This window comes from Coregonus lavaretus, assembly GCF_964263955.1.
Source record: "Coregonus lavaretus genome assembly, chromosome: 5".
NCBI lineage: Eukaryota > Metazoa > Chordata > Actinopteri > Salmoniformes > Salmonidae > Coregonus > Coregonus lavaretus.
In genome coordinates this window covers 66,271,976-66,291,054 of record NC_139992.1, presented here as the reverse complement: position 1 = coordinate 66,291,054, position 19,079 = coordinate 66,271,976, and the positions used below count along the sequence as shown (strand labels likewise).

At 41.0% G+C, this 19,079-nt stretch overlaps 1 protein-coding gene across 1 annotated transcript in view; it reads left to right on the top strand.

Annotated features, from left to right (window-relative positions):
- Window positions 1–6,530: 6,530 nt before the first annotated feature.
- The window catches only part of LOC311129187 (voltage-gated inwardly rectifying potassium channel KCNH7-like), a gene marked incomplete at both ends in the record, with an annotated part of 49,856 nt that continues 37,307 nt past the window's right edge, over window positions 6,531–19,079 (top strand). The window contains 3 exons of the mRNA XM_084161500.1: window positions 6,531–6,606; window positions 7,046–7,276; window positions 17,304–17,459. Of these exons, the coding sequence (XP_084017626.1) occupies window positions 6,531–6,606; window positions 7,046–7,276; window positions 17,304–17,459 (463 nt within the window). The remainder of the gene's footprint in view (window positions 6,607–7,045; window positions 7,277–17,303; window positions 17,460–19,079) is intronic.

Here is a 19,079-nt window from a genome sequence, read left to right as displayed (position 1 = left end):
CATTGTAATAAACTATATATTTTTAACTGTTTAGTGTGATCTGTTTCCATGGCATTGTATCCAGTTGTAGTCCTGGAATAGTATTTCTTATGTAAAGCCTGCACGTTACACGCTAAACCTCAACCTCTAGGAGATTAGAGGATGCTGTTAGTTACATGAAATGGCCACAGGTGTGAGTCAGCTCTTGTTTTTCATTCTGTTTTTCTTTTCATCTCATTCATGGCAGATGGTTTTGGCTGCTTGCAGGAGTGGTGTATAAGCACAGCACTCTATTTTACGCCGGTGGATTATTCTCCAAGATGGGACAGTAATGGTTTATATGGACAATGAGTAAGCCCTCTGCTGTGCTGTGTTACCAGGGTCGCCCTAATCAGTGGAGATTGTGTGTGTGTGTGTGTGTGTGTGAGAGAGAGAGAGACAGGAGAGCAGCAGGGGCGGGCACTGCAGGGGACAGAGATTCAGTCCCTGCCTGCCTCCCTGCCTGCCGTGAGAGCTGGATTAGGCACTGTACGTACACTGGCTGCTGTTTTCAAATTGCTCTAAATTCTCTGAGATTAAGGGGGAAATGAATGAACAGTGACAGTCTGTCATGGGGGAAAATGCTTAATATCAAAACAACCATGCAATATACAAAACACATCCTTAAAAACCAATATGGAGTATACATGGGGTCGTGTTTCAAGATATACTGTTGAAGATACATTATCCATTAAGCTCACTGTATACCGGTCTTAAAAGTCATACAAATATAACTACAACAAGCAGGAACAGTGCTGGGTACAGTATTTATTTTATAAGGAGGTTTACATTGCTTTGCTCACTTTCAATGTTTAAAGAGTATCCTTTGGGCTGATGATCAATGTCCTTAGCTGAATGATGCTAATCATATTCTTATATAGCCTTCCACTACAGGCTGTTAGTGGGGCTTTTAATGCCAGTCTTAATGTCGGACTACTCCAGACTGCATAGTGAACCATATGGGAACAATAGATCCGAGTAACCGCTCCCTGCAATGTAATAGACCTGGGGATGTGTGTGCAGCCTACTGGTAGTATCTGTTTGTCAATGTTATAAGCCACAATACTTCTACTTCCATAGTACTGTTAGTCTCTGACATCTCTCAAGCAGTATAGACAGTACAGACATTTTCTTCTGCAATGCATCATATCCTTTTAATGACAGTTACTTAGTTAAAGGGGCAATCTGGGATTTAAAAAATGAATGTACCAATCCCAGATTAATTGCAAATAAAAAGCCATATCTCAGACTGCCCATCTTAATCTTTTCTTTTTACTGGCCAGTCTGAGATATGGCTTTTTCTTTGCAACTCTGCCTAGAAGGTCAGCATCCTGGAGTCGCCTCTTCACTGTTGACGTTGAGACTGGTGAAGCTGCCAGTTGAGGACCTGTGAGGCGTCTGTTTCTCAAACTAGACACTCTAATGTATTTGTCCTTTGTTCAGTTGTGCACCGGGGCCTCCGACTCCTCTTTCTATTCTGGTTAGAGACAGTTTGCGCTGTTCTGTGAAGGGAGTAGTACACAGCTTTGTACGAGATCTTCAGTTTCTTGGCAATTTCTCATATGGAATAGCCTTAATTTCTCAGAACAAGAATAGACTGACGAGTTTCAGAATACAGTTATTTGTTTCTGGCCATTTTGAGCCTGTAATCAAACCCACAATTGCTGATGCTTCAGATACTCAACTAGTCTCAAGAAGGCCAGTTTTATTGCTTCTTTAATCAGCACAACAGTTTTCAGCTGTGCTAACATAATTGCAAAAGGGTTTTCTAATGATCAATTAGCCTTCTAAAATGATAAACTTGGATTAGCAAACACAACGTGCCATTGGAACACAGGACTGATGGTTGCTGATAATGGGCCTCTGTACGGCTATGTAGATATTCCATTAAAAATCAGCCGTTTCCAGCTACAATAGCCATTTACAACATTAACAATGTCTACACTGTATTTCTGATCAATTTGATGTTATTTTAATGGACAAAAAAATTGTTTTTCTTTCGAAAACAAGGACATTTCTAAGTGACCCCAAACCTTTGAACGGTAGTGTACATCTAATCAGGACTTCAGTAACCTGCAGCCATTAGAGACATCAAACCACTGCTGGTATGTAGGTGCCTTCACCATGTCATGGTTTGCAACCAAAGTGAGTGCCAGCCATCATACAAATAGCTGGCGCTGCTGGAGCTATTTCCAGTCTTTCACACTCAGGATGCTGACTGCTGAGAGATGAGGAGCCAGATTGGAGCATCTGTAATGTCCATACCCAAGGGCACTAGTGCCTCGGTGGGAGACTGTTCGCCTTGTGTGGAACACTCAAACGAGATCAGTAAATATCACCCCTCACCCACCCGTCGGTTCTCATCTGCCATGAACACTCAGCATATTTGATCACATACAGGGCATTCGGAAATTATTCAGACCCCTTGACTTTTTCCCAAAATTGTATGTTACAGCCTTATTCTAAAATGGATTAAAATAAATACATCCTCATCAATCTACACACAATAGCCTGTAATGACAAAGCAAAAACAGGTTTTTAGAAATGTTTGCTAATTTATTAAAATAAAAAACGTATAAATTACATTTACATAAGTATTCAGACCCTTTACTCAGTACTTTGTTGAAGCACCTTTGGTAGCGATTACAGCCTTGAGTCTTCTTGGGTATGATGCTACAAGCTTGGCACACCTGTAATTGGGGAGTTTCTCCCATTTTTCTCGGCAGATCCTCTCAAGCTCTGTCAGGTTTGTTGGGGAGAGTCGCTGCACAGCTTTTTTCAGGTCTCTCCAGATATGTTAGATTGGGTTCAAGTCCAGTCTTTGGCTGGGCCACTCAAGGACATTCAGAAACTTGTCCCGAAGCCACTCCTGTGTTGTCTTGGCTGTGTCCTGTTGGAAGGTGAAAATTCGCCCCAGTCTGAGGTCCTGAGCACTCTGGAGCAGGTTTTCATCTCTCTGTACTTTGCTCCATTCATCTTTCCCTCGATCCTGACTAGTCTCCCAGTCCCTGCTGCTGAAAAACATCCCCACAGCATGATGCTGCATTCACCATGCTTCACCGTAGGGATGGTGCCAGGTTTCCTCCAGACGTGACGCTTGGCCTTCAAGCCAAAGAGTTCAATCTTGGTTTCAACAGACCAGAGAATCTTGTTTCTCATGGTCAGAGTCCGTTAGGTGCCTTTTGGCAAACTCCAAGCGGGCTGTCATGTGCCTTTTACTGAGGAGTGTCTTCCGTTTGGCCACTCTACCATAAAGGCCTGATTGGTGGAGTGCTGCAGAGATGGTTGTCCTTCTGGAAGGTTCTCCCATCTCCACAGAGGAACTCTGGAGCTCTGTCAGAGTGAGCATTGGGTTCTTGGTCACCTCCCTGACCGAGGCCCTTCTCCCCCGATTGGTCAGTTTGGCCGGGCGGCCAGCTCTAGGAAGAGTCTTGGTGGTTCCAAACTTCTTCCATTTAAGAATGATGGAGGCCACTGTGTTCTTGGGGACCTTCAATGCTGAAGACATTTTTTGGTACCCTTCCCCAGATCTGTGCCTCGACACAATCCTGTCTCTGAGCTCTACGGACAATTCCTTCAACCTCATGGCTTGGTTTTTGCTCTGACATGCACTGTCAACTGTGGGACCTTATATAGACCATTGTGTGCCTTTCCAAATCATATCCAAATCAATTTTATTTACCACAGGTGGACTCAAATCAAGTTGTAGAAACATCTCAAGGATGATCAATGGAAACAGGATGCACCTGAGCTCAATTTCAAGTCTTATAGCAAAGGGTCTGAATACTTATGTAAATTGTTTTTTATTTTTAATACATTTGCAAAAACCTGTTTTTGCTTGGTCATTATGGGTTATTGTGTGTAGATTGATGAGGGGAAAAAATTATTTTATCCATTTTAGAATAAGGCTGTAATGTAACAAAATGTGGTTAAAGTCAAGGGGTCTGAATACTTTCCGAATGCACTTTAAATCGACTCGGATATGTGCATTAGCCATATTCTGGCACCATCTCTAGAGTAAATACAAGTTATTTTGTAGTGTCTTGCACTGTTCTAAGAATGTATCCGTTTCAACATAACAAATTCAGCTTTAATTGTACAACAGTACGGACGACATCAAAACACATGCCATGATTCTTTTTATTTTTTTTATAACCCATAACTTGATTTTGGGTGAATGATGACCAGGCCTGGTACATATCTGCAGGGTCCCAGTGTAACTGCTGTAACTGTAGAATGAATAATGGGTGAGGCCTCGCAATTCCCTTAATGCAACTGTGATTGAATAAAAGCCCACAGATAAAGCCTTAAAGCTAGAGGAAGGCTGTGTTTTCCTGTAAGCCACACCAACAGCTCTGCTTAGCCACATTGGCACCACCACGCCTTGCAGAGATCACAACACATCAGGTCAAAGCTAAAAAACACACACATTCACTCTGGGTCTAAATATGGCTTAATTGAGACTTGTGAAGAACTGTCACGGATTAAATAAAAAAAACGCCTGGAAAACTAAGTTTCACAACGAAGCTGTGCCTTTTACTGGTCTTTGGAAAAAGTTGTGCTCAGCTGTTAATGTGACCTTTAGCATTACAATAACTAATAGTGTCTGCAGCTGCATATCTTTTACAAGATAATATACAGGTAACTGCCAGAACAGCTTCAATGCACCTTTGCATATATTATACAAGTGTCTGGAACTCTATTGGAGGGATGAAATGCCATTCTTCGACAAGGAATTCCATAATTTGGTGTTTTGTTGATGGTGGTGGAAAACGCTGTCTCAGGCGCCGCTCCAGAATCTCCCATAAGTGTTCAATTGGGTTGACTGGTTACTGAGACGGCCATGGCATTTGGTTTACATATTTTTCATGCTCATCAAACCATCCAGTGCCCTGTGGATGGGGGCATTGTCATCCCATAGGGGACATAGCCATAGTAGCCAAAATAATGGCCTGCCCAGCATTTCTATACATGACCCTAAGCATGATGGGATGTTAATTGCTTAAATAACTCAGGATTCACACCTGTGTGGAAGCACCTGCTTTCAATATACTTTGTGCCACTCGTTTATTTTTTCAGTTACCTGTAGATGTCTTGTATGTGCTATATTGTGCATTTGCATGCAGTTCAAATACTCTGATATACATATCAGAATGAGATTAAAATAGTCCTCTAAAAAGAATGCTGGAAGACAAAATATGATGCAAGATTTTACACTCCACAAGTAAAAGCTTATAATGAAAGGAGACATAAAAAAAAGGAGGGGACAGTGCAGTACACATCCCATCTATTGAATGTATTGTTTGTTGGAGAAGATGGGTGGTGCGCTCCTACTGAAATACATGGACAGATGTTGCAGGACAGTAAGAAGGGCTTTTCATTCTGCATACATTTGCATTTTTTTTTTTACACAAAGATTAGCAGAGCTGTCGATTGGGCATTTATGGATTTCATGAGTTCAAATATAACACCCATTGAGTACATTTGAATTGTTTTTCTACACAATAAGACAGAACAATGCAAATAAAAAAATGCCAAAAACAGTGCTAAAGAGTATTTTATAAGGAAATCTAGCGTCTGAAACTTCAGCACCATGGACAAGTCTTCGTGTGCTATAACAGCATAGGCTTCTCACAAGCTGTTACGGAACGCTTTCATGTTATCATTTCGAAATGGTAAAGCTCAAGCTGCCCAGTAATGGCATAACAAATACTATGAATAAAGTACATCTTTCATTTCTCGTTGTGGATTAATTATTTTTGTACTTATGAACTCACTGAGCAAAGCCTTTTTCATGAATATATAGCCTATCCTGTCCATGGATGATATAACGTATATACTATACGTAAATAAAAACCACGTGCCTCAAAGATGTAAGGTTCGTGCTATCTGGGATCCTTAGGACGTCCCTACCCTAAACCCTACTCTTACCCTAACCCTAACCGTCTGACATTTCAACTTCAAAATTGGGCGGGGACGACGTCCCAAGGATCACAGATAGCAAGGACAAAAGATGCAACTCATAGCGCACATATTTCCTACGCACTGAACACGACATACTGTATGTACAGGTCGAGATTGCTTGACTGATTATGTAGTTTCTCAGCACAGCAAATTAACCTTACCCGAGGTGGCAGCGCTGTGCATTAAGCCCCTAGGGTGGTAACGTGACTCCCCCTGGCATATCAGCCACTGTCCTCTATTCTCGTCCACCACATCGCCACAGAGGACGTCAAGATCGCATCCATCTTCAACTAGAAATGGTTTACAAACTATTTCTGACCCAAGCAGCAATCCTCCCCGATTCCGTACGTATCCGCAAGGAGTCATTCAAATGCGCTGGTGTGCATGCTGGCTGAAGTGTACTCTAGTGAATTTGGGAAAGGTCATTTAAAGTGCAAGGTGAGTGCGCCGAGAATGATTTGTGACAAAGGAAATATCATCAAGAGGCAACAACAGTAACTTCAGGGTTTCATTGCGAAAGCGCCTTTACACAAGAGCACGGAATAATCATGCCTGTACGAAGAGGTCATGTTGCGCCACAAAATACATTTCTTGGAATAATAATACGGAAATTCGAGGGACAGAGTAAGTATACCATCCCTGGTATCCTCGTGTTAATCTAAAGTGTTGTTCTTGGCATTGTGCCGCTTGTGTTTTATTAGTCTGTTTGTGGGTATAGAGTTGGCATAAAGTTACATTTTTAAAGCTGTTTGATCTTATGAATCAACATGCATATTTATCCATTTAAGAATGGATTTGTTAATTTTAAGAATGCGTTAGAGTAACACATCAAGCAGTGTCAAGAATGTATTATGTTATGCTCTAGTCTAAGTCAATCGCTGTTCTCAGAAATCAAGTGCTATTTGACAACTTCTCAAATTATACCACCTTTGTATTAATTATATCAAATACTGGACTGTCTTCAATTTACAAATACTCTTAAAATGTTCATAAACCTCCAATCTAGAGACTACATCCCAATTGGTTTGATAGCATTGTGTTTTTTTTTTCCTTTTTCTTGCAGATAGGAAATTTGTCATAGCCAATGCCCGGGTGCAGAACTGTGCAATCATCTACTGTAATGATGGCTTCTGTGAGATGACCGGCTACTCCAGATCGGACGTTATGCAGAAGCCGTGCACCTGTGAATTCCTCCACGGCGAGCACACTGACACACATGCCATCAGCCAGGTGGCCCAGGCTCTGATGGGCTCAGAGGAGCTCAAGGTGGAAATCACATATCATCGCAAAGATGGTGAGTCAGTGTCAACCGGGCCAGCAACAGAGAGGTGTTGTTATACACTAGGTGTGACATGCTGTCTCTGAGAAATCATAAGCTACAGTCTCGCCACAAGACGTCCACCTCAATATTTGAGTCCCAAATGGCACTCTATTCTCTATGTAGTGCACGACTATTGACTAGAGCCCTTTGGGTTCTAGTGCACTATAAAAGGGAATAGGGTGCCATTTGGGATGTAGACTTGTTTTGGTTATATGTGCTGATATCCTACTAGAGAGAATCGGTGAACACAGTAGAGATGAGGTTATACCGTTTTGACAGTGCACTTGACAGCGAGAAGTAATGAGAGCCTTTCTTTCCATTAAGAAAATGTCTCCATTGACCTGTGCAATAAATGTTCCTATTCATGTGGACGGAGCAAACAACATTTATAGGAAATGACTATCAATATCCATATTTCCTATCTATGTAGAATGTGGATCTTCCTTTGCATTTACTGAACTATGCTACTTTTTGAAAATATTGTATTTAGCTACCATCAATAACAATTTTGGTCTTAAACCATTATGGATATCATTGTTTTGATGAGGTATGATGTGAGAGAGTTTCAGCAAATGTTATTATACTCTAAGCGAGGAAGCAAGATAACCTTTGACAATGATCTCTGGCTTGATAAAAAAAAAAAAAAATGCCATTGCATAATGGAGGTGTAATCAGTGGCTTGGCAGACAATACCAGAAGACTGAACATTCCAATTTATTAAAGACCTTGGCATTGGAGAGGTATTATAGCAATATACAGCACCTAGGAGCATGAACCAGCATATTATCAATTTCCAATGTATTTTATGTATAGTAGAGACTGGCAGTGGCAAAATGGTAGTTTGTACCTTCTCTTAGTCCTACTGTGACTAAGATACATGCAGTAGAGAGAGTGGATCTTGACTCTGACAAGGTCAATGGGGCTTGGTCAGCTGCCATGACACAATAGGGAGTAGTGTGTTGTCTGTGACTGACAGAGGAAAGGAAAGTGCTGTCTCAGTTCACTCTAGAGCACAGTATACTGCGACTCACCTGCCTTCCTCCAAGGCTGTTCCAGACTATTTTAATGGGGATACGAATAGCTAACAGCGAATCAATGTAGTCTTGTTTCACAATGAAAATAAATCAATGAATGACTGCAGTATTTGCATGCCGTCCTATAAAATCTCTCAACAGTGGAGAGATGGGCCATGCCCAGCCACAACCCTTATAGAGAAATCTATGAGAGTCTGAACAAAATAATTCATCTAGTAATCAATGTACCATCATCAGAGTGGAACCAGGCTACATTCCAAATAGTACCATATTCCCTACATAGTGCACTACTTTTGACCAGAGCCCTATAGGCTGTGGTCAAAATTAGTGCACTATATAGCAAATAGGGCACCATTTGGGATGCGGCCCCAGCTTCAAAAAGGTGGGCTTTTCTGTTTTCCTCTCAATTTCTTTCCAACGCAAATTAGATCTAACTGTCAGTTCAGAGTTTTTCCCATAGAGATCATATTCTAATTCCTTATTCTATGGCTTTTCCTGACCATATGAACTGAGCAGGAAAAGGACATGTGAGTTGCCATACTGAGCTTATCCCTGTGAGGGGTGACACCAGGTCTCATTCTAACTGTACTGTACATTATGTCTATGAGGCATTGTTATTCAAGCATAAGGTCCTTGACTCCTCTAGATGTAATCCAAAAGCAGATGTTGTTATTATCTAGTCTATCCTTGTTTGACTGTTCTCGTGAGGACCTTCAGTCCCCTTTGGGTTCCATTTTCTTGGGCCACTATCTCCATATGGGTGGAGTTCTTTTTTAGCTTGACTCTAGACATGATATGAACCATAGTCAGTGCAGGCAGCAGTACTGCCGCCCTCTGTAAAGTTGCAGTGAATTAAAATGAAGTTGCTGCTCAATGACATAAATCTACAAATGTAATGCCACCTCCTGCCATTTTCAGGCAGTTTAGGTCAGTATAATTCACCCCTCAAAGTCAATGCAGGGATAGTATATGATGACAGGAAGGCAGGTTGTATTTTTTGTTCCCCCGGTTCACGGCAATAAAGAACGTTGAACCCAACTTATTGTCTGCTGTTCACTATACTGTGTACATGACTGTAGATTCACCGAAAACTTCCAATAGTTCCATTTGTTTTCTTCCAGCAGCAGCAGTCGTCAGCCTAGACATTTCTGCTAATCACGTGGAAATCAGAGCCAGATGCTCCTCGAGTAAGTCGAATAGATTGTTTTAGAATCCTGGAGAAAGACAATTACACAAAGTACTCTAGGGAGCCAGTGGTGAGGAGGACTCTTTGAACATGTACCATCTCTGAAGAGCAGGGTTTTAAAGTCACTTTAGTCCCTGTGTAGTTCTGTATAAACTCAATGTGTCAATCATGGTTAATAAGGAATGGGAGCAGAGTAAAAGCCATACAACACATTCAAACTTAATCATTACACGTTCTCTCTCTCCCTCCCTCGCTCCCTCCCTCCTGTGCCTCAAGACAGGACTCTTAATACTCCTCCGAGGAGTCTAGAGTGAGCCGCAGAGCTCATGAATAAAGATGTCAGCGATGACACTGCAGTGACTGGGAGTGAGCAGCTTACAGTGTAAATGCATTACAGGGCTATGGAAGGACACAATCCACAGGCTCCCATAGATGGGGACACAAATGCAAGATTCATGACATCCTTGAGAGCAATGGGCCTATCGACGCAAGTTGTTTGTCGTCTCCTCCTTTGACCCCATTTTGCTAAAGCATTTTGCTAAAGCATTTTGCTAAAGCCTATCACATTTCACCTAGTGTAAATGACATTAGAGACAGTGTTGACAGCATAGAGAAATAGTTGAGCATTAGGATGAATAGGCGATAGTGTCACGGCAGAGGAAATAGTAGGAAGTGTGGGTCTGACCAATATTAAATCATGACTCACAACTCGATGGTGTTAAACCTTAGGTGCTCTCTCCCTCTCACTGACTACAGGAGCACGATACTATCAAATGAATCATAGTCATGCAGACATGTTAGTATAAAACTGTAGATGGGAATAGTCATGCTTAATATAAGCATCTCCAATTGGGTTTTCATACTGTGTCATGTTCCCACTGTGGGGGGATCTTGAAATGCACTGTCAGTGTTTGAGAAAGCCCGGTGATGACATCATCAGCAACACATCTCTAGCTCTTTGCCCTGCAAAAAGCTGAAATGTTAAGCTGCTTATGTGTATGCTTCGAAATAAAGCAGAAGGACAATTAAGACCACAGTGAGATACACAGCCAAAACAGTCGCCACAGGGACATCATCTTTCATCTCGGTGTTGAACAGTAAATGGTTGCGAGAGGAGATAAATCCATAATCACGTCTTCCCTCTCAAAGAAGATTCCTAATCAATGAGATAAATACCTTCCTTTGCTGAGCTTTGTAAAACGATCCTATTCTGAGGGGTGTAATAATACTTTGGAACTGAATGAGTGAGAACAAAAGGAAGCTGACACTGAGCAGCATGCTGAAGTTAAATACATAACAGCCCCAGCATAGCTAGCCGTGCTGCTGAGGTATGCGTGGGTGCAGGGTTTCAAAGGTGACTCCCCTTTGAGGAGCTGAAGGGCCGTCTCCCCCCGCTGCAGGGTGATGGGGAGGAGGGAGACGACCCTTCAGGGGGGGACACAGGGAACCCACAGTTGGCTGCTGCGGGAGACCTGGATGGCTGCGCTCAAAAATAGGTGCATGCATTTTTTATTGATCTTAGCCTCTTTGGTTACTCCCAGTATGTCGCAAAACACATTTAGTGTTTGCCAAGGTCAGATGTTTATTAGTTAATGATTGGATGAAATTAAAACATATCAGGTTTTAATTAGATTAGTAGATTTTGTAGAAGTCTTCAATAAAATGAGCCTGGTTTATTCTCCAAAGATATAAATGCTGTTCTAGACAGGCTCTCTGTAATTATCATCTGACAAAAAGCTAATTAACACTGAATTGGTAGCAGATGGAGTATTGGACAGCACATCACGAACACACGCCTCGGCCAGTCGCCCTACATATCCACATATGAATTCATATCTCCATTTCATGGGGGACCCTGTTGAATCCAATCCAACGGCCACCAAACCATCTGGTTTACTTCCAATTAGCTTTTGCCAGTAATTAGCTATTTCAGCCCATTGGATGACAACTATCAGCTAGCTGGCTAGCTAGCAAAACACATACAGTAAGATGCACTTGAAATTGGTGTTCATCTTGATGACTTGGAGGACACTGATTAAAGATGAAAGTAGGCCATGATGACTAGCTTAGGGCTGTCTAACACAGGCGAGATATGGCCACATGGCCAACAGACTCCAAACAAAGGGTTAGTATGCCTTCCCTCCCCTTACATATTCCCCTCTTGATTGGCTATGCCCCAGTGCGGTTGTGTATGGCCTCCGCAACACAGCCCTGCAACAACCATGTCACATTGTATTAGCACGATAACTATGGAGAGTGTCATGACTCATGTATAGCCTGCTCCATCTGGAACTGCTGTTTTTCTCTCTAAATGTTGTGATTCATAGCAAGCATAAAAAATGAAGATCAGTGTTAAATGTCTTTAATATGGGAATGTTTCTCCCTCATTGCACTAGCAACCCCATTTAACCTTAAGACGAGTCTGCTGAACAAAATAACAAAAACGTGTGCCTATATCAATTTTGTTTTCATTAATATAATGTACCCATAAACATCCTAAATAGTATGAGTGAGCACTGAAGATCATATGTTAAAAAAAAGAGATGGGAAGCACTGCTCATTACTAACTGTCCTAACCCCTTTAAAAATAATTTTAGACTTCTCTTTCTCGTAAGAATGCTTCTGTACAGAGAAGTATTTCAAGACTAAGAGCATCACACAGCTGTAGACCTTTAGCAATCAATAATGGCTTGATTAGCAGCCATATTTTCAATTATTGATGGTGGAAATAGAATCTAATGAAATTTCCATCATCTTGAAATGGGAACGGATATCAATACAGCACTGTATCTATGTATTCACACAGGCACAATACTTCTACTTGACTGGCAAGACATTGACCTTGTGCAGTCATTGGTAAGGAATAATATATATTTTTATCCATACTTGAAAAGCGTTGAAAGGAAAATGATAGTTTGCAATGTGATGTACGGTCATCATGTGTACAGTATGCAAAGTAACAGTAATTCAGATATATCTGAAGACTTCACTTACTATTGTCAACACATTGAATATAGAGTAAATTAAGAATACATTTCCCTTATCAGCTTTGTCTCTTTACAGACTTTTGGGAAAATTTGAAATTATAAGACTATCAAATCGTTCAGTTACAACATTATTTTCCTAAACCTAATATCTGTGCATCTTATAAATTACACAATTGCTTTGCCCACTGAGCTTATGCATTCATAGTCAGCTTGATAAAAGCTTTTTCCATGACAGGTGTATTATCCTTAAAGGTCACAATATCACTAAGATCTGCATTCCTCTGTGGCCTGGAATCTGACATTCAATGGGACCAAGGTAAAAGCGCTGGAAATCTCATTTGACCTTCTGCGAGTCTGAAGACAGTGATCATGCTGGGGGGCTGAGAGAGCACCTTAGGGGGTGAAGGGGCTGCTAGGGTGACACTTGAAGTGAAACTTGAACCCATTAACTGGAATTGATGATAGACATCCAATCACTGGTAGAGACACTAATGTACACTATTAGATCTTTGGATTCTCCTGAATCTACCACTTTCAATTATCCCAACCTGCCTGCAAATGATCTACAACTCACAGAGGGAGGAGGTGTTAACTTGGTCGTATTCGTTAGTGCACACCATCTTTCTTATTGGACAAGTTCAGTTAGTCCCTCCCCGTTTCAGTCAGTTGTTTTCCATTTGGTGCCTAGTGAATACAACCCTGTACACAACTAATGACACACTCATTTAGGATATGTATAGCACTGAATAACACATCTTAAACCATAGGTCAAATGCACCACTAAATGCTCTTATTGCACATTTCTCAGTGCTTTTTAGTGTGATTTACCACCAACCTGAGAGGTGCACATACTGTACGCAACACTGTTTATTCTGGCAGCTTTCCACAATCATGCACGTAGTCTGATTTGATCCGTGTCCTGGCAGAGGGAATGAACTGGGGAATTCTCTATTCAATCAACACACCAGAGTCTGTCTGCCATAACAATCCTTCCTAATGACAATGAAAGGATGTGAATAGTCTCCTGACCACATGAAACCAGGAGTAGGAAATGATTGGAGTAAGCATGTGTTTGTGCATTTGTGTGTATGTTAACATTGTAACGTTAAACCATCTTATAATATGATAGAATCATCTTGAGATCACATGACTAGGCTGGATGTATCACCAGAACATCATAAATATCTAAAATGATGATTCGGATTCTGCCATTCATCGCCCCAGTGGAGGTAAAAGGAGGATGTTGGCTAACATACACCTGAGTAGAGGTGACTTTCAGCGGGGGAGGAGGCACCCAAATAGGGACCCAAATAGCTCAGCCTTTTAGCAGGGTATTGTTTTCCCATCTGGTAAGTTAAATCAATTCCCAAACATGCTTCCGCTGAATCATACTGGCCCCCTCTTGGGTCCAAATGGGTCTCCTCTTTCCTGCTGCATTTTCTTTACTCTGCTCACACAGTAGCTAGTTTCCACAGATCTAAAACGTGATGCAATGTGAAACATTCATGTATGCCAACTAACAGATACAAGATCCGTGTATACACTGAATAATTTATTGCTGAGATAGATGTCTAAGTATATGAATAGGGGTAATTTCCATCATGTAATTGTGGGGAATCCTAAATGCAGTTAACTAAAATCGATGAATGATTAATGATTAAAAGCAATGACGAGCAGTATTGATATCAGAGGAGATGAGTGAGGAGTTTTGTACACCAGACTTTGTTATAACCCATACCAGATGAAGGTGCTACACTTATTACCAATACCCCACAATTACAATAATTGTGATATGTGGTTGACTTACCTAGCTATTTTAAGTTGAATGCACTGACTTTAAGTCGCTCTGGATAAGAGTGTCTGCTAAATGTAAAAATAAAAATCCAATAAAAATGTAAATGTTATTCACAGTTTTGGAAATAAAATATTGTTGTGAAGAATGGTCATTCCATGGGGGCTGCTGATGCACGGAGGCATCCTATTAAAGTCTGACGTGTAAATGCAGTCCAACAGAGGTTTGTTATATTTAATCAGACAGACAGCCTACTGCTAATGAATGTGACTGGCAGTGTGGATGTGAGATCCAGCTCTGAGGAGATTACTGTGAACACTGGTAATGTGTCCTCTGCTAGCCTGGCTGGTAGACGGGGAGAGACACATTTGCATAGGGACGGATGGGCATCTTTTGATATTTTTTGCGTATTGCTTATTATTGCACATCAGGTGTTCTACCTAGAAGAGCAGCAGATGTGTGGCTTGTTTTATGAGGGCAGCGAGACTCTGGGAGAAATGGAGTCCCATTGATGAAAGGTTTTATTTCTGTCTAGAAGTGATGCTTCTACTCTGCATGACTCTGAATTAGTCTGAACCTGCTTTTTACAATTCAATGATAATGCCGATGGCATTATAATGCAGTGGGAGATATAGGGTTATGGAGATATAGGGTTATGGAGGCTGCACTAGGAGATTAGGGCTGGAAAATCAACAGTTGATCTAATGACAGATTTAGCCACCAGATAAATCGACATCATCAGTGGCAAGGCTGTATTAATTTTTAAACCATGTATATAGGCATCAGGAGACCACCCTCAACCTCCTGGCCCTCCATTTTCTGATGACAATGTGCGCTTATGAAATTATTTTCTTTGCGATAAGAACTGCAGTGGTCCATGTTTGCTGTGATGTAGTGTACTATAAAATAGATGGCTCTCCTATTCCTACCACCTTGCCCAGTCATATTCAAGGTTAGAACTACTTTTCTAGGGGTTCTGATGCTTCTAACCTTGATTTGCATTTTGATAACATACAGTATCTACAGTATTTCACTTTTTAATGTGTATAGTATTGCTTACTAGGTGTTGTCCAATGAATTCTGCAACCACTCCCTCTTCAAATCAGGGTTGATTAGAAGAAGCTGTTCAAAAGAGGATATTGCATTATCATATCTTTGTACTCCCTGACGAAGGCCATGCAGCCGAAATGCATCAGTTTTTACTCTTTGTTTCCATTGAACATGCAATACAAACAAAGGCATTTTAATTAATTATATGAAGAGTGCCTTGGTCTTCCTTTCTTTTGAAGGAATGCCTCTTATTCAAATTATATAGCCGCACAAACATACATAGTTTATACTTGTTTATATGGAAGGACCCTTAACATTTCAGTATTTATTTCTGTATACGATGCCTTTCTGAGAAGCTTGTTTGGTATCCTTTGAAATAAGTGAGCAACACAATTTTCCTGACATTGATGCACTACCGAGGCCTCGGGGAAGCTGGCCTAACATATTGCACCGGCTCTAAATAGATTGGAGGACCCTAAGGAATCGAAACCCATTTTTCCTGTATCATCATTATTGTTGGTAATTAGGTTGTAGTGCAGCTTTAGCATATGTGTTATAACTAATTGACACAGAATTCAGCCGAGTTGAGCTAACTGGAAGAGCACAGTCAGTTTCACTTAAAAAGGTGCTGATGGCGTTGTCAACTTTTTCTTCCTTTATTATTACAGCAAGTCTCAGCTATAGCATGTGAAGCATTCAGACTGGCAGATTGTTGTTGTTTTGATGTAGTGTCTCCAGCAGTGCTGAAATCATTTGCAATCTGTTAAAACCCTACTAAGTTCTGGTGTGGATATTCTGATCGTTTTTAGGGGTTTGCGTGACATTTGAAAGATTCAAACAGGCAACATTTGCTGTCATGTACAAAATATTTAGTATGACCATTACCTAATGTAACACTGATTTGGTGCTGAGATTATTAAGCTTTGATTAAATGTTGCATTCAATGTTTTGCATATACTATATTGTAGCCTAACTGTTTCAGTTTCCATAAAACACACATTCACTGGGTGGGGGTCGGTTGTTTTTCTTGCTCCATTCTGCCTGGAGAAATTCAACCCAAGGTACTGATCCTTCTATAATCCAGTCAGTGCATTCCAGATATTGCCACCTTATGGGCATAAGAAAGGGACTTTGTCTCAAATGGCAGCCTATTCCCTAGTGCACTACTTTTGACCGGGGACGCAGCCAAGGTCTTGATAGTGGATTTTTCCTGCACTTGAGGAGGCAGCTCAGCAGTAGTGGGTCTGGTATGACCCACTACAAACCCTGAGAGTTGACTCTGTTCCAAGCATAGTCCTGTCAGTCTTATGTGTGCATTGTAAATTATACCCTTTTCCCTGTATAGTGCACTGCTTTTTACCAGAGCCCTATGAACCCTAGTCAAAAGTAGTGCACTATAAAGGGAATAGGGTACCATTTGGGCACATTCTATGTGTGCAATGTGAAGCTCTGGCCTGTGTGCTGTAGCCAGGATGGGCTGAGGGCAACATGACCATGTTTCACCTCTGGGCCTTTTATCACATAAAAGCACGCTATAAGGTGCTCTCTTGACCAGTCTGTGTCCATGTCAAATCAGCAAACTGCCTTACTATCATAAAGCTAGGGAATTCATGATGAACACTTAGCACTAAGAGAGGTGTTAGCAACATGACATTACAATATCAATATTGCTAGTGGAAAAATAATAATTGGAATAATAATCATCCCTCTAAGTATTGCCGTCTAGGTGTTGAAGTAATTTTTTGCAGGACACTTTTTTCTCTCATCGGAAGCTTTAGAAAAAATCCAACTCTCAACATTATATTATTATTAAAAAGGAGCCTTCTCAGGTACAGTAGCAGGCATCCATCTTAGAATGGGTTAGAAGTTATACTGTAGTGGAGCTCAACTATGGAAGGAGAAGATGAGGTGCATTAGCTTTTAGACATGACAGGTTTATTATTTCTTACAGGGACGGACTTCCAGTGCTACACTCACATAATCCCGGTGAAGAACGAGGAAGGCGTAGTGATGTTGTTCATTCTAAACTTTGATTACGTACTTGAGGAAGGAAGCAGCGACTCGACAGAGAAGCTGAATCACTCATCCCCGGAAAGAACTGATTCCAGTGAGTATCCAGATTCCTGCCCTGTATATGTCTGCTGGTAATGTGGTATTACCTTTGTTTTGTACTGAAATGTAATGTTTCATCCCAAATGGCACCCTATTTCCTATATAATTCACTACATTTGACCCTGGTCAAAAGTAGTGCACTATATAGGGAATAGGGTTCCATTTAGGACACAGCCTATGTAATGATGTAAGACTGCAGCTAGATCAGAGGAAGCTCATCCCATTGGAAGTCCTAACTGACTTTCCAGTCCACTAATAGAAGTGCCTTCCTTCCAGTTCCCAAAGACACACTCCTCTTCAATAGAAGGGCAATTGCACATATTCATGCTATCCTCATCTACATCTGCAAGAGGCTAATTAAGCAAATCAGAGAGATTCAAATCCAAATTCCTGGAACAAATGTAGCTTAAAGAAACTGTCCAGTGTTTCCAGATTTTATGACATATGACCTATAATTAATAACAATATGAGTGAAATAGTTTTCTTTAAAAAAAATTGTAATTATGTACAGTGCCAGTCAAAAGTTTGGACACACCTACTCATTCAAGGGTTTTTCGTTATTATTACTATTTTCTACATTGAACCTATGTTATACATTTCTTACCTCCTGTTTTAGGAACTGAGTACTGCTCCTATATATAGGACCTTCCACCCCCAACTGGGATATGGATGCCTGATGAAGACCTAAGGGTCGAAACGTTGTTATAAATAAATATCACCTGGGAGGATGAGCAGCATTGTGCAGCGTTTTCCTTTCTGTTTTTCATGAATTTGCCTACAACTCCAGCACCTGCGGAAAGTACCTGGATGTGCCTATGTCCTTCAGCTTTTGTAGAATGATAGTGAAGACATCAAAACTATTAAATAACACATATGGAATCATGTAGTAACCAAAAAAGTGTTAAACAAATCAAAATATATTTAATATTTTAGATTCTTCAAAGTAGCCACCCGTTGCCTTGATGACAGCTTTGCACACTCTTGGCATTCTCTCAACCAGCTTCACCTGAATGCTTTTCCAACAGTCTTGAACGAGTTCCCACATATGCTGAGCACTTGTTGGCTGCTTTTCCTTCACCATGAAGGCCTGATTTACGCAGCCTCCTCTGAACAGTTGATGTTGAGATGTGTCTGTTACTTGAACTCTGTGAAGCATTTATTTGGGCAGCAATCTGAGGCTGGTAACTCTAATGAATTTATCCTCTGCAGCAGAGGTAACTCTGGGTCTTCCTTTCCTGTGGTGGTCCTCATGAGAGCCAGTTTCATCATAGCGCTTGATGGTTTTTGCGACTGCACTTGAAGAAACGTTCAAAGTTCTTGAAATGTTCCGTATTGACTGACCTTCATGTCTTAAAGTAATGATGGACTGTCGTTTCTGTTTGCTTATTTGATCTGTTCTTGCCATAATATGGACTTGATATTTTACCAAATAGGGCTATCTTCTGTATACCACCCCTACCTTGTCACAACCCAATTGATTGGCTGAAACGCATTAAGCAGGAAAGAAATTCCACAAATTAACTTTTAACAAGACACACCTGTTAATTGAAATGCATTCCAGGTGACTACCTCATGAAGCTGGTTGAGAGAATGCCAAGAGTGTGCAAAGCTGTCA